Below are 18,983 nucleotides of genomic sequence, written 5' to 3'. Positions count from 1 at the left end.
AATCGACACGCTGCAGATTTTATGATCTGCACCTCATGTCAATCTTCAAAGAGATATTTTTATCAGCATCCGTGCAGAAAGTGCAGTATGAGGCTGCCATCACACTAGCAGTATTTGGTCAGTATTTTACATCAGTATTTGTAAGCCAAAACCAGGAGTGGAACAATGAGAGGAAAAGTATAATAGAAACATATGCACCACTTCTGTATTTATCACCCACTCCTGGTTATGGCTGAGAAATACTGATGTAAAATACTGACCAAATACTGCTAGTGTGACGGCAGCCTTAGGCCGGCGTCACACTGGCGTTATAAACGGCCGAGTGCAATGCGATAAAAAATCGCATTGTACTCGGACCAATGTTACCATATGGGGCAGCTCCCAGCAGCTGACTTTTTGTCGGCCGTTTTCCTCGGTCCGAGACAATCTGCGATTGTCTCGGACCGAGGAAAACTCTCGGCTCACTCGCACCCATATAAGCCTATGGGTGCGAGTGAGACAGCGCACACCACTCGGATATAATCCGAGTGATGTGCGCTATAAGCAGACCCCAGCAATGGAGGAAATGGAGAAAGTCATTTCTCCGCCTCCTCCGCAGCTCTGCTCCGATCCTCCCTGTGCGAGAGGCTCGGAGCACAGACGCATGACACTCGGCTCCTGCTCTGCTGCGAGCAGGAGCCGAGGGTCATTAGCATATCGCATCCGATGATCTCGCATCGGATACAATACGCTAGTGTGACGTCGGCCTTACCCGAAATAGCTTTCCTATCCAGCTTCCTATCTGGTATGACCTTGTGGCACAGGGAAAATGGAGATTGGTGTATGGATCTCTGTAGCCAGTGGTTATATTCATAGGGATAATTTATGAAAAAGCAAAATAACGGTCTGTGGCTCAGATTCAGACTAACATATTATAACATGGTCTGATAGCAACTGATTGGTTTTAGCTCTCTCCCTCCTGTGATAATATTTGGGCTGGAGGACCTTTGCAGGTTTTCTTCCTCTGCGCCTGCAGCATCAAAGCCTTCAGTACTGTCTACAAAGTCTGTCAAAGGCAGATCCTGCCCTGTACAGATGTGCTGAGCCAATCCAAATAGTGGGACGTTTCCATTTGTTTTTCTACAGTATTGTTTGCTTCACACAAGAAGAAAAAAACCCCTCAAAACAAGCCCATTTCCAATCCATACACAAACATGTCCTGTTATGCCATGAGATGAGGCCACCCCCTCCTTGTTATTAACTCTTATGTCTCTACCTTATCTAAAGGGAACCTGTCAGCTGACACATCTTCCTTTTTGACATCATGCTATATATGCCAGACTACCATTGATCTGGCTCTTAAAATGTCAAGAAACCCTTTTTTCAAATCAGAAAATCCCTTTAAAACATACTTTTTTTTAATGCAATGTATTTACTCATATTGCATATTTTATCTAAATGTCATATATATGCTGTTAGCGGATGAATACCCACTAGAAAAATGCAACACATATGCAATATATTCCCTGAAAGACTACATAACCGTGTAGTATGAGGTCTCAATAGCAGAAAGAATTATATTACTTAGCTGTTTAATTTACATAGATACAATGTTATAAATCAGAGGGTATAGGAGAACAATATCAGATGTTACAGAGCAACACATAATGCAACAATGCAAAGCAGAGAAGAGAGAGCCTTACTTGTGAGCTTAAATGGAACCTGTCAGCAGGATTGTGCACAGCAACCTACAGTGTCAGGTCAGCGGGGTTATACTGATTACAATGATCCAACCAGATTTTACAATAAATCCTGCCTGCACCGACATATGATATTAATGACTCACCTGTAATTATTTCCCTCACTATCCAAAGAGAAGACATCATATAAGGAGTAAGCTTCATTCCCATCCCAATCCTGTAGTTGAATCCTCAGCGTATATGAACATTGAGATGTTAATTGATGAATAAATTCATTACCCAACCAGTATTCACCAGTGGGTGACCCAAAACCCTGGAAAAAAAATAAAAAATTGTAAAACTTATGGCTCTCAAAATATGGTGACACAAAAAAAATTAGATACCGTAGTTCAAAAAGTATATTTATTGTATAAATAAAATAACCGATAAATTAAACCATATAGAGTAAATTTGGTTTCACCATTACTGTACTGATGTACAGAATACTGTACTGGCGTAACACTGAGTAGCATAAAATTTGAAACACAAAAATACTCTAGTACAATTGGTATTTTGTCTATATTCCTCCTCATAATGCGTTAATAAAAGCTTATTTATGAGGTACAGTAGATTTACCCCAAAATGATGCCCCTGAAAAAATAAGGTTGCATACGAATATGATGCCAAAAATATAAAAAAATTATTCTTCTGAAACCTGATTTTATGCTGTATGGGCTATGGGGTGCATCAAGCTGTATGTGCCATGGGATGCATTATGCTGTATGGACTATGGGGTGCATTATGTTGTGTGAACTATGGGGTGTATTATGCTTCTGAAAATACGGATATACGTACACCCATTGTATTCAATGGTGGTGCGCAAATGTCAGGTTATTTTGCGCAACACGGACAAAATACGTATTGCACACTGATGACACACAGATGACATCCATATGTCATCAGCATGACACATACTGGCGCCTGGGAAGAAGCAGTGCAGTTCGTGATGTTCCCATGTGCCGGCCGTCTGCTGAAGGCAACTCTCATCATTGTCTCCTGCTGTGTAAAATAAAGAATTAATAAAAAAAATGGAATGGGCTCCCATGCAATTTTCATAACCAGCAGAGGGAAAGCCCATTCCTGGGGGCCGATGTTAATAATCTGGGAAAAGGGGCAATATCCCATAAGGTTCTCAAGCTATTAATAACAGCTCACAGCTGTTTGTTTAGCCTTTCCTGGGGAATTTATGGGGAACCCCAGAAAAAAATTGAGTTTGAGTCCCCCTATAAATTCAAACCAGCAAAGGTTAAACAGACAGCTGTGGGTTGATATTAATAGCCTGGGAAGGGGTCAGAGCTATTGTCCCCACTCAGGCTACCAATGTGAGACTACATCAACCCCAGAAATGGCGCAGCCTGCGCCAAATCTGGTGCTTAACTTCGCTCTTCTCATTTGCCCTGTGGCAGTGGCAAGTAGGGTAATAGGGTTGGGGTTGAGGTCACCTTTGTATTGTAAGGTGACATCAAGCCCTAAGGCTAGTAATGGTGAGGCATCTATAAGTAAGTTTGGATATAAACACACAGCAAGAATAAAGTCCTTTATTTGAAATAAAACAAAACACTCTGATTTTCACATTTATTTAAAAAAACAAAACAAAGTTATACTCACCTTTACACCTTCTTCCCAGACAATGATGAGAGCTGCCTTCAGGAGCCGATTCCTGAAATCAGTGAGAACTATACTGCTTTTCCCAGGCGCAGGTTCATGTCACACGGACGGCACACACACAGCTCACGGATGTAACACGCGGACACACTGACACATGGACACACGAACAGCAAGCAAACACAGATACACGGATGTCACACAAGTACACATGGACATGGACTATGGATCTCACCAGTACTGTTTTTTTCCTGTACAGGAATCATCAGGACATGTGAAGGAGACCTTAGAATGTTAATAGAACATGTCTCTTTGAGCCTGCGCATTAGGTAGCTCCGCTGCTGTAGCCTGGTGATAGCTAGCCAATACATGGCATAAGGTATATCCAGATCACGGCAGCAGGACAGCATTCAGAATGATAGGGGTGACAGCAGTCATTATCTCCAAAATTAGATCATGTCATGGATTATGTTATGTATTACATAAAAAAATCCGATATCACTAGATACATGACAGAATGTGTAGACTAAACTAGCCATGAGCCAACGGTCCCATGAAGGCCATACTTTCTCTGTGTCTTTTTCTTGCTAGCAAAGAGATGCTAATATGTGAAGATGAAGATACTGTAATTGCGTGGGTTTCCTCCGGGTTCTCCGGTTTCCTCCCACATTCCAAAGACATACTGATAGGGAATTTAGATTGTGAGCCCCTCAGGGACAGCAATGATAATGTGTGCAAAACTGTAAAGAGCTGCGGAATATGTTAGCGCTATATAAAAATAAAGATTGTTATTATAATTGCCTTAAGGTAGACTGGACATCTCCGGTCCATACCAGTTCCATGCCACATCTATAGTAATCTGATGTCAACACAATACACGGATATATATATATGTGATGCTGTAGGGACTATGGGGTGCATTAAACTATACAGAGGACTATGGTGTGCATTATACTATGCAGATAACTATGGGGTGCATGACACCTTATGGACTATGGGGTGCATTATACTATGTGGAGGACTATGGGGAGTGCATTATACTGCATGGAGGATTTTCGAGTGTACACTGTACTATACGGAGGGCTATGAGGTGTGCTATGCTATATGAAGGACTATGGGGAGTGCATTATACTGTACGGACTATGGGGTGCATTATACTGTATCGATGACTATGGGATGCTTTATATTATACTGTATGCAAGCAATTATACAGTGTGAAGGTTTGTGTGGGGTCCATAATACTGTGTGGAGGGCTGTGTGGGGGCCATTATACAGTGTGGAGTGGTGTGGGGCCAACATACTGTCGCATTGGCTGCATGTCTCAAGGCTGTTCGACAGCCTCAATACCAGCAGGGATTGCCTGTTTTTTATCAACCCCTGCATGCGTTACTGCTGTCGAAAAGATATGCAGTCACGGCAACTGTAACATAGTATTAGAGCAAGCCAATGATGTTCTATTAGCACCTGAGCATACTTGGACAAGGTGTTCACTAATAGAGACCTTAATTCCAGTGATGTGTCACTTACTGGACTGCTTGCTATAGTTGTGAATAAATCATTGTTTTATCAGTCGGAAATCATCATTAGAGAACTAATTTATCTGCTGCAATGTAGTCCTCCATATTTGTGAGCTTTGTATAACCCAGTCTCCAACACTGATTTTTAGCTTTCTGCCTATGCACAGTGTACAGAGAGCTGTTAATCAGTATTGTGTGCGGGGTTATACAGAGTTCAGCAAACTGGTAGATCTGCAGCAGAGAAATTAGTGATTTTAGCCAAACTGTTAAATATGCTTATTTTGCACATTTATTTAATCAAGTCTATTCACCAGGTGCATTACTCTTAAAGAAAAAATGTCATGATATTCTCATAAAAAATGTAGTGGTTTATTGAATTGTCCACAGAAAACCCACATTCAGCAAAACATAAAAATAAATGAAATAGTTACGAACAGATTGTCCATTTGTAAATATCAGCGCTTGTTACTCATCTTTCCCAAAGTTCTGAATGGTAAAAGCCGTCTGTCTGTGTGAAGTCTGAAGTCATCATGGCTATCAGCTGTTCCTTCCTTGTGTGACTTGTCTGATGTCCATGGAGAATGATGGTGAAGGCCGGAGGTGGCAGCTCCTATGTGACAAAACCCCCCACCCTCCTAAAGACGTTATTTATATGTCCCACAGACCACGTGTTCCCTTTATATATGGTTATATGGTGTTGACTTATACTCTGAGCTATATATATATATATATATATATATATATATATATATATATATATACAGAAATAGCTTTTTGTAATGTCAGCAAGAAGCAATGTGCTCAGTACAGAATAAGAATAATTCAATTAATAATTAATGTTTAACACAAACTGCAGCAAGCAGTATAATAAGTAATACGTTGCTGGAATCAGGGTCTCTGTGACTACATCATGCTGCTCTCAGACGGAGTAGCACAAACTTCGTGACAGATTCCTTTTAAATCTCTTTTCAGACAAACAGAGAAATTAAAGCATCATTTTTTTATTATAATGCATCCCCCATAATCTGGAACTCTCGAACATATCAGGCTCTCGCCTACCTTTGCAACCTTCAAAAGGAACCTGAGGACGCACCTCTTCCAACAAGCCTACAACCTGCAGTAACCACCAATCCAGCAAACCACTGCACGACCAGCTCTACCCTCACCTACTGTATCCTCACCCATCCCTTGTAGATTGTGAGCCCTCGTGGGCAGGGTCCTCTCTCCTCCTTTTCCATAAATGGAATAAATGGAGCAATAATAATAAATAATAATCACTTAGCCATTTTATTATAGCTCCTCTATTAGATTTTCACATTTCGGTAAAAATTGCACAAATAAAGTGTTTAAATAACTCAAATCTCCAAGTCTAGGATTATACAGATATTAGTCACCAGACTGTAATATGTGCTTGTTCTGCATTCTGCTTCCTATCATTAATTCTGACATGTGTGCAACGCTAAAGAAATTTGGACACAGCTTGGTTTTGTCGGAAATGTTTAAACTGCTCAAAACTTGCCAAAGTTGAATATTTTGCTAGTGGAAATTAATGGGCAAATGTAAAAAAATGTCTTAGTGTCCATGGAAATGAAAACAACATAGCTATGTGCAGACACATTACTATGTGCTCGATGAACCCGTTAATCTCTGGTGACCCTATTTATTGCAAATATGGGAAAGTGGTATGTGCAACTCTGTTCACTAATGTACTACAGATCCAGCTGTCGGCAGCGTACATCGTAAATGATTTCTATTTTAAGGTGAATATTAAGCAAACATCACTGTAGTGATATGTACATCTTATGATAATAACCACAGATGTTACACTAAAAGGCTTGCAAAGAATAAAAAAAATATTTTCTTAGTGCATGCTCGATGCCTAAAGATCCTTTATCATAGTAGGGGTTCCTCTAACAATTGTGTGATTCAAAGCAGATCTGTTACCATGATATGATGGCAACATATTGCGGTGACAGGTCTACTGTACTATAGGCTGACAGAGTACAAAAAATATTGTGATATATGGCTGACACCACCTACCCAATAACAAATAGTTATGAGTCTGCCGTATTCAATAGGTTGAGCCCCTGAGACATAGTTCGGTGTGTGTGTGTGTGCGTGTGTGCGTGCATGCGTGCGTGTGTGCGTGCGTGTGTGTGTGTGTGGGCATTTAAACATTGAAATATTGATCCTGGCTGTATAGATCTGTTTACGACTTCTATGACCCGGCAGCTCCTGATCTCTCCCTATACACACCGATTACATGACCACTGTGCATGGAAGAGAAAGTGCTATCAGCCCTTTACTGCATTACACTTTATTACTTTATTATTTATCTATACAGATATCAAGAAGGCACGGACAGCAATAAACCGTCTCTGCCTTCTCCAAAGGGACTGTGACAAGAAATTCTCTGGTTCTTTTAGCCCTGTCGTCTGCATCGTGTCTTGTAAAATCACCCATTATACATCATTTCTGTGCATAAAACAACTGATTGATTATAATATTTTCTGAAACCTTTAATGACGGATAAAATAATTTCACAAAATATTGTAAATTGCAATTATCATTGCAATTTTGATGATTTAGTTTATAATTTATATAGTTGTGCAAACAATGAGAAAGCTACAGAAAAGATATCATATCTACTCCGAGAAAAGATTAAAACAGGTTTAATGTTCTCTCCTTACTTCTTTGTATTCTTTCCAATTCCGATGAAAATCCACTGATCCGTCTCCGCGATGCTGAATGACAGTCCATCCTCCTCCAGTAGTATCCATATCACAAAATACCTACATGAGAAAACAATACAACAACGTAGTGTATCCCTTACTGTAATAACATGTTTCACCGCTCAGCAAGTGTTATGGGTGGCCTCTTAATGAGTGCATGTTTTGGAACCAATACATTTCTTTAATGACCAGGGGTTTCATCACGGATGAAATGCTGAACATTGATACACTGCACAGAGGTCCAAAAACAACTAACATGATGGTAAAAGAAATTTCCTTAGATGGGGAGCAGGAATGTCAATAAACAGAACAATGCATTTTGGATTTTACTGTTAGCCTTTGTTTTTCTTTAACTACGGTAAGTTGGATCAGTGTTTTTATTTAGGTTAACTTGTTGAGTCTACTTTTTATCTTGGTATTACCTGCTAAAGATATATTCTATAGAAACTACCGTACTTGCCTGTGTACTATAGGAATAAAATAAATCAGTATATTAACTAATGAAAAAAGTTTCAGATTCTTTTACTACACCCCCCGAAGTATCATCACTCTCCAAGAAGAAAAGCAGAATAACAAAGAGAAGTGACCTGTTATTAGAGGAGAAACTGTAGCATTACTGTTGATTTAGTAGATAATATGATGCTAGTCAGAAGATAATATGGGCAATACATTTTATGGTGGATACCTACACATAGATGCAATAGATTCCCATTGACGTAAAAAAATATGATCATAGAATGAAGACCCCTAACAGATGGGGTTTCAGCATGGTTGACCAATACATGAAGAGAAAAAGAGTATGTATAGCAGGAACTGGGCAACTTTAGTTGTATTTGTTTTTTGTATGTGCAATTAGGTTCCAACGTTATATTCCCTGGTAATAAGAGCACCCATTATGGATATTTTCCATTCAACCAACTAGGCATATACCACAGAACTTCTCTGTGGGTAATTGCTTTTTCTCCTCTATGATGATGGGCATTCAAAACAAGTCTGCATCATAGAAGTAAAAAAGCAACCGCCCTAAGAGAAGGTCAATGCTGCAGCCTGGCTCAACGTGTTCTCACTCTGCAGTCATCACATGTGAATATGAGCAGATCAATCTACAGAAGATCACATTGAAGTCAAATTTCCGGAAATCCATGGTGGCATGCAAATTCAAACAATCTGCAATAAGATTCGTGGTGTTGCATAATCTGCATGATGTGGTCGTTTTGGGGTTGCCATGGCTACAGGTTCATAAGCCAGTATTGGACTGGAAATCTATGTCTGTGTCCAGCTGGGGTTGCCAGGGGGTACATGGTGATGTTCCATTTTTGTCTATTTCGTCTTCCACTCCTTCTGAAGTTCCAGAGTTTTTGTCGGATTATCGGGATGTATTTGATGAGCCCAAAGCCAGTGCCCTACCTCCTCATAGGGATTGCGATTGTGCAATTAATTTGATTCCTGGTAGTAAGTTTCCTAAGGGCCGATTGTTCAATTTATCTGTGCCAGAACACGCCGCTATGCGGAGTTATATAAAGGAATCCTTGGAGAAAGGCCATATATTCGCCCGTCGTCATCACCGTTAGGAGCAGGGTTCTTTTTTGTGGCCAAGAAGGATGGTTCTTTGAGACCTTGTATTGATTACCGCCTTCTTAATAAAATTACAGTCAAATTTCAGTATCCTTTGCCGCTGCTGTCTGATTTGTTTGCTCGTATTAAAGGGGCTAGTTGGTTCACCAAGATAGATCTTCGAGGGGCGTATAATCTTGTGCGTATTAAACAAGGCGATGAATGGAAAACAGCATTTAATACGCCCGAGGGCCATTTTGAGTACCTGGTTATGCCATTCGGGCTTTCCAATGCTCCATCAGTATTTCAGTCCTTTATGCATGACATCTTCCGAGAGTACCTGGATAAATTCCTGATTGTGTATTTGGATGATATTTTGGTCTTTTCGGATGATTGGGAGTCTCATGTGAAGCAGGTCAGAATGGTGTTCCAGGTCCTTCGTGCAAATTCCTTGTTTGTGAAGGGGTCAAAGTGCCTCTTTGGAGTTCAGAAGGTTTCATTTTTGGGGTTCATTTTTTCCCCTTCTACTATCGAGATGGACCCTGTTAAAGTCCAGGCCATTTACGATTGGACTCAGCCGACATCCGTGAAGAGCCTGCAAAAGTTCCTGGGCTTTGCTAATTTTTATCGGCGCTTCATCGCTAATTTTTCTACTGTTGCTAAACCGTTGACTGATTTGACCAAGAAGGGTGCTGATGTGGTCAATTGGTCTTCTGCGGCTGTAGAGGCTTTTCAGGAGTTGAAGCGTCGTTTTTCTTCTGCCCCTGTGTTGTGCCAGCCAGATGTTTCGCTTCCGTTTCAGGTTGAGGTTGATGCTTCTGAGATTGGAGCAGGGGCTGTTTTGTCGCAAAGAAGTTCTGATGGCTCGGTGATGAAGCCATGTGCTTTCTTTTCTAGAAAGTTTTCGCCTGCTGAGCGTAACTATGATGTTGGTAATCGTGAATTGTTGGCCATGAAGTGGGCATTCGAGGAGTGGCGTAATTGGCTGGAAGGAGCCAAGCATCGCGTGGTGGTCTTGACAGATCACAAGAATTTGACTTATCTTGAGTCTGCCAAACGGTTGAATCCGAGACAGGCTCGATGGTCGTTATTTTTCTCCTGTTTTGATTTTGTGGTTTCGTACCTTCCGGGCTCTAAGAATGTGAAGGCTGATGCCCTGTCAAGGAGTTTTGTGCCTGACTCTCCGGGTGTTCCTGAGCCGGCGGGTATTCTCAAAGAGGGGGTAATTTTGTCTGCCATCTCCCCTGATTTGCGGCGGGTTTCGCCGTTTTTCTGCAATTCTGGTTTCCATCCTCGTTTCTCTTCAGGGCAGGTTGAGTCTTCAGACTGTCCTGGTGTAGATACTGTGGTGGATAGGTTGCAGCAGATTTGGACTCATGTGGTGGACAATTTGACATTGTCCCAGGAGAAGGCTCAACGTTTCGCTAACCGCCGGCGCTGTGTGGGTCCCCGACTTCGTGTTGGGGATTTGGTTTGGTTGTCGTCTCGTTATGTTCCTATGAAGGTTTCCTCTCCTAAGTTTAAGCCTCGTTTCATTGGTCCGTATAAGATTTCTGAGGTTATCAATTCTGTGTCATTTCGTTTGGCCTTTCCTGCTTCTTTTGCCATCCATAATGTGTTCCATAGGTCGTTATTGCGGAGATACGTGGCGCCTGTGGTTCCATCTGTTGATTCTCCTGCCCCGGTGTTAGTTGAGGGGGAGTTGGAGTGTGTGGTGGAGAAGATTTTGGATTCTCGTGTTTCGAGACGGAAACTCCAGTACCTGGTCAAGTGGAAGGGTTATGGTCAGGAAGATAATTCCTGGGTTTTTGCCTCTGATGTTCATGCTGCCGATCTGGTTCGTGCCTTTCATTTGGCTCATCCTGGTCGGCCTGGGGGCTCTGGTGAGGGTTCGGTGACCCCTCCTCAAGGGGGGGGGGTACTGTTGTGAATTCTGTTGTCGGGCTCCCTCCTGTGGTCATGAATGGTACTTCGGCTGGTTCTGTCCATGGACTTCCTCTGGTGGGTGTTTCTGAGTTTCCTTTCACAGGTGATGAGGTTAATTCGTTAGCTGCTGCTCTATTTAACTCCACTTAGATCTTTGATCCAGGCCACCTGTCAATGTTCCAGTATTGGTCTAGTTCACTCCTGGATCGTTCTTGTGACCTGTCTTCCCATCAGAAGCTAAGTTTCAGCTTGTATTTCTTTGGTTTGCTATTTTTCTGTCCAGCTTGCTATTTAATTTGTTGTCTTGCTTGCTGGAAGCTCTGGGACGCAGAGGGAGCGCCTCCGCACCGTGAGTCGGTGCGGAGGGTCTTTTTGCGCCCTCTGCGTGGTCTTTTTGTAGGTTTTTGTGCTGACCGCAAAGTAACCTTTCCTATCCTCGGTCTGTTCCGTAAGTCGGGCCTCACTTTGCTTAATCTATTTCATCTCTGTGTTTGTATTTTCATCTTTACTCAAAGTCATTATATGTGGGGGGCTGCCTTTTCCTTTGGGGAATTTCTCTGAGGCAAGGTAGGCTTTATTTTTCTGTTTTCAGGGCTAGCTAGTTTCTTAGGCTGTGCCGAGTTGCATAGGGAGCGTTAGGCGCAATCCACGGCTATTTCTAGTGTGTTTGATAGGATTAGGGATTGCGGTTAGCAGAGTTCCCACGTCCCAGAGCTCGTCCTTATTATCAGTGACTATCAGGTCATTCTGTGTGCTCTTAACCACCAGGTCCATTATTGTCCTGACCACCAGGTCATAACACTGGTGAGCAGAAGCAAGGAAGTGGGACCCAGACCAGGCCCACCCTCTTTTTGCTTCTGCTCATCATTCCCCAGGGGTAGGTTTCAGCTGGTTAATTAATTCAACGTGTGTCCTCGGGCACACATTCAGTTAAAATCTATTGCAAGAATTCACAGACTTCCTGCATGGCAGTAGTTAAAAGCCCATCAGAGGTCCACAGCTAATGTTGGTAATATTAGTATTGCGCTTTTTTTGTTAATGATCAGTATTGTAGCATTTGGTCACTATGTGGTGGTGATATGTTATGTGGTCATTTTGTGGTGGTACTTATTTCTTGTTTGTGGTATTATTCGGTCACTATGGGGCAATAATATGTGATTTGGTCATGGTGTGGCAGTAATTGTTCTTTGTATGTGGTATTATTCAGTCACTATGTGGTGGTGATATGTGGTCCGGCCATGATGTGAAAGTATTTTTCCCTTGTATGTGGTATTATTGGTCATTTTAAAAAATGTATGTGACACATTCCCTTAAAAAAAAATAAAAAAATATACCTAAAAAGAGTATTGGATATTTGATTTTTTAAAAAAAAAAGGTTAGAGTAGAGTACAGCCCTGCCAAAAGAGTCTACCTTGTCATGGTAGCAGCTTAAAATATCTTTTGGCCAAAACAAAAGCTTTTTCCAGGAGTGGGCGGTGGAACTGTGGATGGTTTGAGTGGTGGAAGCGGAGCTGAGGTGGAGCCTGGGCGTAGTCTAAAATGTGCCCAAAAATATTGCCAGTATGGGGCCCTGAAATTCCCAGTGGCAGCCCTGGGGATAAAGGCCTAATGTGATTCTGATGTACTACTTCAGTGGTGATACACCAGATTGCACATGGAGAGATAATTTCAGTCTGTGAATATAAATCCAAGATTAAAGTGACATACAGTGATCTCTTGTAATGGTCTTATCATCACCACTCAGTGTGTGACTGGAAATTAATACATCTGTGATATGCAGCAGCAAAAGCACTTTAATAGCTGCAATTTTTTTCCTCAGTGAGAGCAATCTAGGGCATTATTAAACCATACATTGCAGATATTGCAACTCAATCTGAATTCAAGGGTTGCTCCTGTTGTAAATGAATGTGTGATCCCTGTGTTTTGAGATCCGCCATCTTTTTTAGTGCTCATGCACGCGGCTGTACTTTTGGTCCATTGGTGCATTAAAAAAAAAAGATCACACTCGGATAAATGTTATTCAATGGGTCAGTGCAGAGGAACAACTTTTTCACTGACTGAATCTGCATGGAAAAAAAACGTAGCATGCATGATTTACCTCCAAAAATTTTATGAGACTCATACATTCAAGTCTATGGGTGTGAAAAAAAATCAGATGGCATAGCGAGCCAGAGGTTAACTTTCGATTTATATGGATACATTGCCATTTTGTAAATCATTAATAGCTGCTGCTGTGAAAAAGACTGAAAATATTTTTTCATAAAAATTTTTTCAAAAATTTTTTTTTCATAAAACTTAGTTATAGATAAAATGAAGATTCTTAGCACATACATTGGCCAATTCATGCGTGCCCATCAACCATGGCAAGGTGATCTCCCTCTGATGGGTCCTACTCTACCATACATGCCACTCTTGGGCCACCAGCCTACAACTTTGGACAAACATGTCACTCTGGGCTAAACCTACAATTTACTGTAATCATACTGTAAGTTTTCTTAAAAAAAATTTTTTGAAAGCATTTTTATGAAAAAATATTTTGGAGAAGTATGATTCATATCGAACATTTGTCTGTGTTTTCACATGGCCTAGATTCATGTACATGTGCTGCTGTGTTCTTTTATATCTATATGATACAGCTTGCAGCTTGCATGTGTTCACATTGGGAGTGCTGCATGGATGTGGCTGCATCCAGACTGATCTTGCACTCCTCCCATTGACCTTGCAGGTGGTGGTAATCAACTCTACCTGCCCATAAATTGTAGGTTTAGCCCAGAGTGACATGTTTGTCCAAAGTTGTAGGCTGGCGGCCCAAGAGTGGCATGTACGGTAGAGTAGGACCCATCAGAGGGAGATCACCTTGCCGAGGTTGATGGGCACATATGAATTGGCCAATTTATGCGCTAAGTGTTAGGAGTCGAGTTTCCTCTGCTGCACAGGGGGAATCTCGATCCGTGTCTGCTGCGGTCTCCCATTCGGTATCGGTCGCAGTGGGCTCTGCTCAGCGGAGACGTCGCTCCCAGCGTCTTGCTGGGGCTGATTCGGTGCATAGGGTCACTACTGCCTTTTCTGGCTTTCCTATGGTACCCTGCACTGATCTGCGGCGAGCGAGCCTCTCTGGGACTAAGTCCTTGTTTACTCACACTGAGCATGCCCAGGGCAGGGTCTCCCATTGGAGGTCGAGGGCCACATGTTTGGTCACATGCTTAGGTGCTGCAGTACATTCCATTGGTCCTTTTGGAAGGTCCTGAAAGGGCAAAACATGCTCAGGTACTGCAGCACTTTCCATTGTTCCTTCTGGAAGGTCCTGAAAGGGCAAAAACTTCAGTAGCAGCTTCCTGTGCTGCAACTATATAAACTGCGCATGACCGCACGGCCATGCGCTAGTATTGTCTTATGTTATGTGCTTTGCGCCAGTGTGGTCACATGTATGTGTGTTCAGGGACCCGGCTGAAATAAGCCCCTAGAATGCTGGCTCCTCCGGCGAGGAGATTGAGTCTGAATGTATTCAGAGACCCGGCTGAAATAAGCCCCTAGAATGCTGGCTCCTCCGGCGAGGAGTTTTGTGTGTTTGTGTGACCACTGACTGCTCTCTGTTTGGGCAGTTAGCCTGTGCCTCTGTGGAGTCTAACAGGGCACAGTGCTTTCCTTTCACGGCTACTCTGTGAATTAACTGAGTTAGTCTATACCGCCATATAGCTCCGCCGTTTGCTAGCAGCAGGTACTCTTGCACGGTGGACCCCGGGCTGCGAACGCACCAATATCAATAAGCATCTCTATTTACTCGGTGCGTTCCGCTAGCCCTAACAGAATACTAGCGCCAGGGTCTGGCTAGTAAATGGCAGACATTCAGCAATCTTTTGCGGTATATCCAGCAGCTGGAGGGTAGGTTGGCGGCTCTCGAGAGCTCAACCTCAGCTGTGGATGTTACCGCAGTTGCTGTACAGGCTGCTAGCGTGGCTGCAGCAACCTTGTCCACTGCCACCCCTGTTCCGACGTTATCTCGCCTCCCGCTGCCAGAAAAATTTTCTGGAAATAGCAAAACTTGTAGGGGATTCGTGAGTCAGTGCTCTATTCACCTCGAGCTCCTGGCTGCACGTTTTCCTACAGAGCGGGCTAAGGTGGGATTTATTTTGTCTCTTTTGTCGGACAGGGCGTTGGAGTGGGCTACGCCGCTGTGGGAGCGTGGTGATCATGTGGTGCAGAGTGCTCCATTGTTCCTGAGCACTCTGAAAAAGGTCTTTTTAGGACCTCAAGTCACCCATGACACAGCGCTCCAACTACTGGCATTAACTCAGGGTGAGTCCTTGGTCAGCCATTTTTCCGTCCGCTTCCGTACTTTAGCTTCCGAGCTGGAGTGGTCGGATAAAGCCCTTATCCCCATATTTTGGAGGGACCTGGCTGACCACATTAAGGACGCTGTGGCCACTAGGGAGATTCCTGCCACACTGGAGGAGTTAATAACTGTCTCTACTCGTATTGACCTCCGTTTTAACGAGCGGAGGTTGGAGCGAGCCCAGTGTAGGCAGAGGTTTCGGCTGGCTCCCACCTTCGCCAAACCTTTGGAATCTCCAGTCCAGGCATCCGAGTCACATGAGGCCTTAGAGGTGACACGAGGGGGATCCAAGTCTCAGTCTGCCCGTGCACATAAGGTCCGTCATGTTTGCCACCTTGCCTCCAAGGGTCCTCAGCGGTCGGGGAAACATCAGCGTCTAGTGGCAGTTGGAGGAGGTACACTAGACACGGCGACGTTTGCCTCAAAGTTGTCCTTCAATGGGACAATTACCATAGGCCCATCCACTCTTATGGTCGAGCTATGCGTGGATTCTGGGGCAGAGGGTAACTTTATGTCTTCCGCTTTTGCCCAGCGTCACGCAATACCCTTGGTGATGCTCGCCAAGCCAGTAACCGTTCGAGTGGTAAATGGCTCAACACTACCTTCACAGATTACCCACCAAACCATTCCTTTCACGCTATCTGTGTCTCCATCACATCAGGAGATAATCTCCCTATTAGTCATTCCTGAGGGAATTGATGAGGTCCTGTTGGGGATACCATGGCTTCGCTACCATTCTCCTCATATTGAGTGGTCCTCTGGGAGAATTTTGGGATGGAGTAAATCCTGCGAGGGTAGATGTCTGAGGGAGTGCGTTCAGGTTGCTACTACACAGGTACCCGCAGATCTTTCCTCTCTCCCCAAGCACTATTGGCCCTATGCAGACGTGTTCTCCAAAAGAGCTGTGGAGACCCTTCCGCCTCACCGCCCCTATGACTGTCCTATTGACCTCTTGCCTGGTGCTGAGCCTCCCCGGGGTCGAGTCTATCCGTTATCTCTCCCGGAGACGGAGGCAATGTCCCAGTACATCCAGGAGAATCTGGCAAGAGGATTCATTAGGAAGTCAGTATCACCGGCAGGGGCAGGGTTCTTCTTCGTACAGAAGAAGACTGGAGACTTACGTCCATGCATAGACTACAGGGGTCTTAACGCCATCACCGTTAAGAACAAGTACCCACTACCCCTGATATCTGAGCTGTTTGATAGGCTACGGGGAGCGAGGGTATTTACAAAGTTAGATCTGCGGGGTGCTTACAACCTGATTCGCATCCGTGAGGGGGATGAATGGAAGACGGCTTTTAACACCAGGGATGGGCACTATGAATATCTGGTGATGCCCTTCGGGCTATGTAATGCCCCAGCCGTTTTCCAAGACTTTGTGAACGACATCTTCCGGGATATGCTCACCACCTCGGTCGTAGTCTATCTGGATGATATTCTCATCTTCTCTCCAGATATTGACTCCCATCGGAGAGATGTTCGCAAAGTCTTCGACCTCTTACGGGCAAACTCCCTCTACGCCAAGTTGGAGAAGTGTGTGTTTGAGCAGGAGTCCTTGCCTTTCCTTGGTTATATCATCTCTGCCCAGGGTTTGGCTATGGATCCTGCCAAGCTACAGGCTGTAATGGACTGGCAAGAACCCCATTCTCTTAAAGTGGTGCAGCGCTTTATGGGGTTCATTAATTACTATCGCCAGTTCATTCCACACTTCTCAACTTTGGTAGCTCCCTTGGTTGCCCTCACCAAGAAGGGAGCAAATCCCAAGTTGTGGTCAGAGGAGGTCTCCAAAGCCTTTCTCTCGATCAAGTCACACTTCGCTAGCGCTCCCATCCTACATCGCCCCGATGTTGATAAGCCATTTATCTTGGAGGTGGATGCCTCATCCGTTGGTGCTGGAGCAGTCCTTTTCCAAAAGGATGCTCAAGGTCGGAAGCATCCTTGCTTCTTCTTCTCCAAGACCTTCACACCAGCGGAGAGGAATTATTCCATCGGGGACAGGGAGTTGCTGGCCATGAAGTTGGCTTTTTCGGAGTGGAGACATCTCTTGGAGGGAGCTCGCTTTCCCTTCCAAGTCTTTACTGACCACAAGAACTTGGTGTATCTGCAAACGGCCCAGCGGCTGAATTCTCGCCAGGCTAGATGGTCCCTGTTCTTCTCCCGGTTCCATTTTACTCTCCATTTCCTCTCCGGGGAGAAGAACGTTCGTGCTGACGCTCTCTCCCGCTCCGTGGTGTCATCGGAGGAGGAGGAGGAGGAGCCTCGGCTTATTGTCCCTTCTGAGAGCCTGAGAACTGTAGCTCCAGTTTCACTAGAGTCTGTGCCCCCGGGCAAGACTTTCGTACCAGCTAACTTGCGACCGGAGGTTCTCTCTTGGGCTCACTCCTCCAGAGTGGGTGGGCATTTTGGGACCAAGAGGACATCTGAGCTTCTGGCGAGAACATACTGGTGGCCGCATATGGCCCGAGATGTCAAGGACTATATTCAGGCGTGCGTTTCTTGCGCCCAGAATCGGTCTCCTCGGCAACGGCCTGCTGGGTTGCTTTACCCTCTACCGGTGGCAGACAGGCCCTGGGAGATGGTCGGGATGGACTTTGTGGTGGGTCTACCCAAGTCGCGTGGCTGCTCCATTATTTGGGTTGTCACCGACCATTTCTCCAAGATGGTGCATTTGGTGCCGCTTCCTCGGTTACCCTCAGCACGGGCCTTGGCGGTGTTGTTCATTAAACACGTTTTCCGATTGCATGGTATGCCTGATAAGATTGTCAGCGATCGGGGTCCCCAGTTCGCATCTCGGTTTTGGAGAGAGCTCTGCCGTTTACTCAGCATAGAGTTAAACCTCTCCTCTGCATACCATCCCGAGACGAATGGGTTGGTGGAGAGAACCAACCAGACTCTGGTGACATATTTGCGACATTTCGTCTCTGCTAGGCAGGATGACTGGGCATCTTTGCTACCTTGGGCGGAATTTGCCGTGAACAATGCCGTTGCTGATTCCACTGGTCAAACTCCTTTTCTCCTTACGGCCAGCATCCGCTTGTCCCTGTGCCCATGCCCGTGTCATCCACCGATTCTAGGGTGGTAGACTGGGCGGTGGAGGCACGTGACATCTGGGACCGCACTCAGGATGCCATCCGGGCCTCCAAGGAGAGAATGAGGGTTTCGGCTGATACACACCGGCGCCCCGCTCCGGTCTTTGCTCCTGACGACTTAGTGTGGCTCTCCGCCCGTAACATCAGGCTGCGAGTTGAGTCCACTAAGTTTGCTCCTCGCTACATTGGCCCGTTTAAGGTTCTGGAACAGGTCAACCCTGTGGTCTACTGTTTGACTATTCCTCCACGCCTTGGTATCACCGATACTTTCCACGTTTCCCTCTTAAAGCCCGTTCATTTGTCCCGGTTTTCCGAGTCATCTGCTGGGACATCGGGTTCATCCACGGATGAGTTTGAGGTGAATGCTATTGTGGGGTGCAAGGTGGTACGTGGCAAGAAATTTTATCTGGTGGACTGGAAGGGTCACGGCCCAGAGGATAGAATCTGGGAGCCTGTGGAGCACATTCGGGCTCCGCTGCTTATCGCAGCTTTTGAGCGTAGTTTGGCTC

The 18,983-nt window shown here is 44.5% G+C and overlaps 1 protein-coding gene across 1 annotated transcript in view; it reads right to left on the bottom strand.

Annotated features, from left to right (window-relative positions):
* LOC138669955 (angiopoietin-2-like) overlaps window positions 1-18,983 on the bottom strand; it is a 186,464-nt gene that overhangs the window by 12,749 nt on the left and 154,732 nt on the right. The window contains exons 6-7 of the mRNA XM_069756859.1: window positions 7,531-7,632; window positions 1,826-1,992 (exon numbers count right to left, since the gene is read on the bottom strand). Coding sequence (XP_069612960.1) covers window positions 1,826-1,992; window positions 7,531-7,632 — 269 coding nt within the window. The remainder of the gene's footprint in view (window positions 1-1,825; window positions 1,993-7,530; window positions 7,633-18,983) is intronic.

Source organism: Ranitomeya imitator, chromosome 3, assembly GCF_032444005.1.
Source record: "Ranitomeya imitator isolate aRanImi1 chromosome 3, aRanImi1.pri, whole genome shotgun sequence".
NCBI lineage: Eukaryota > Metazoa > Chordata > Amphibia > Anura > Dendrobatidae > Ranitomeya > Ranitomeya imitator.
The sequence above is the reverse complement of the archived record's forward strand: the minus strand, read 5'-3'. Positions and strand labels throughout refer to the sequence as shown.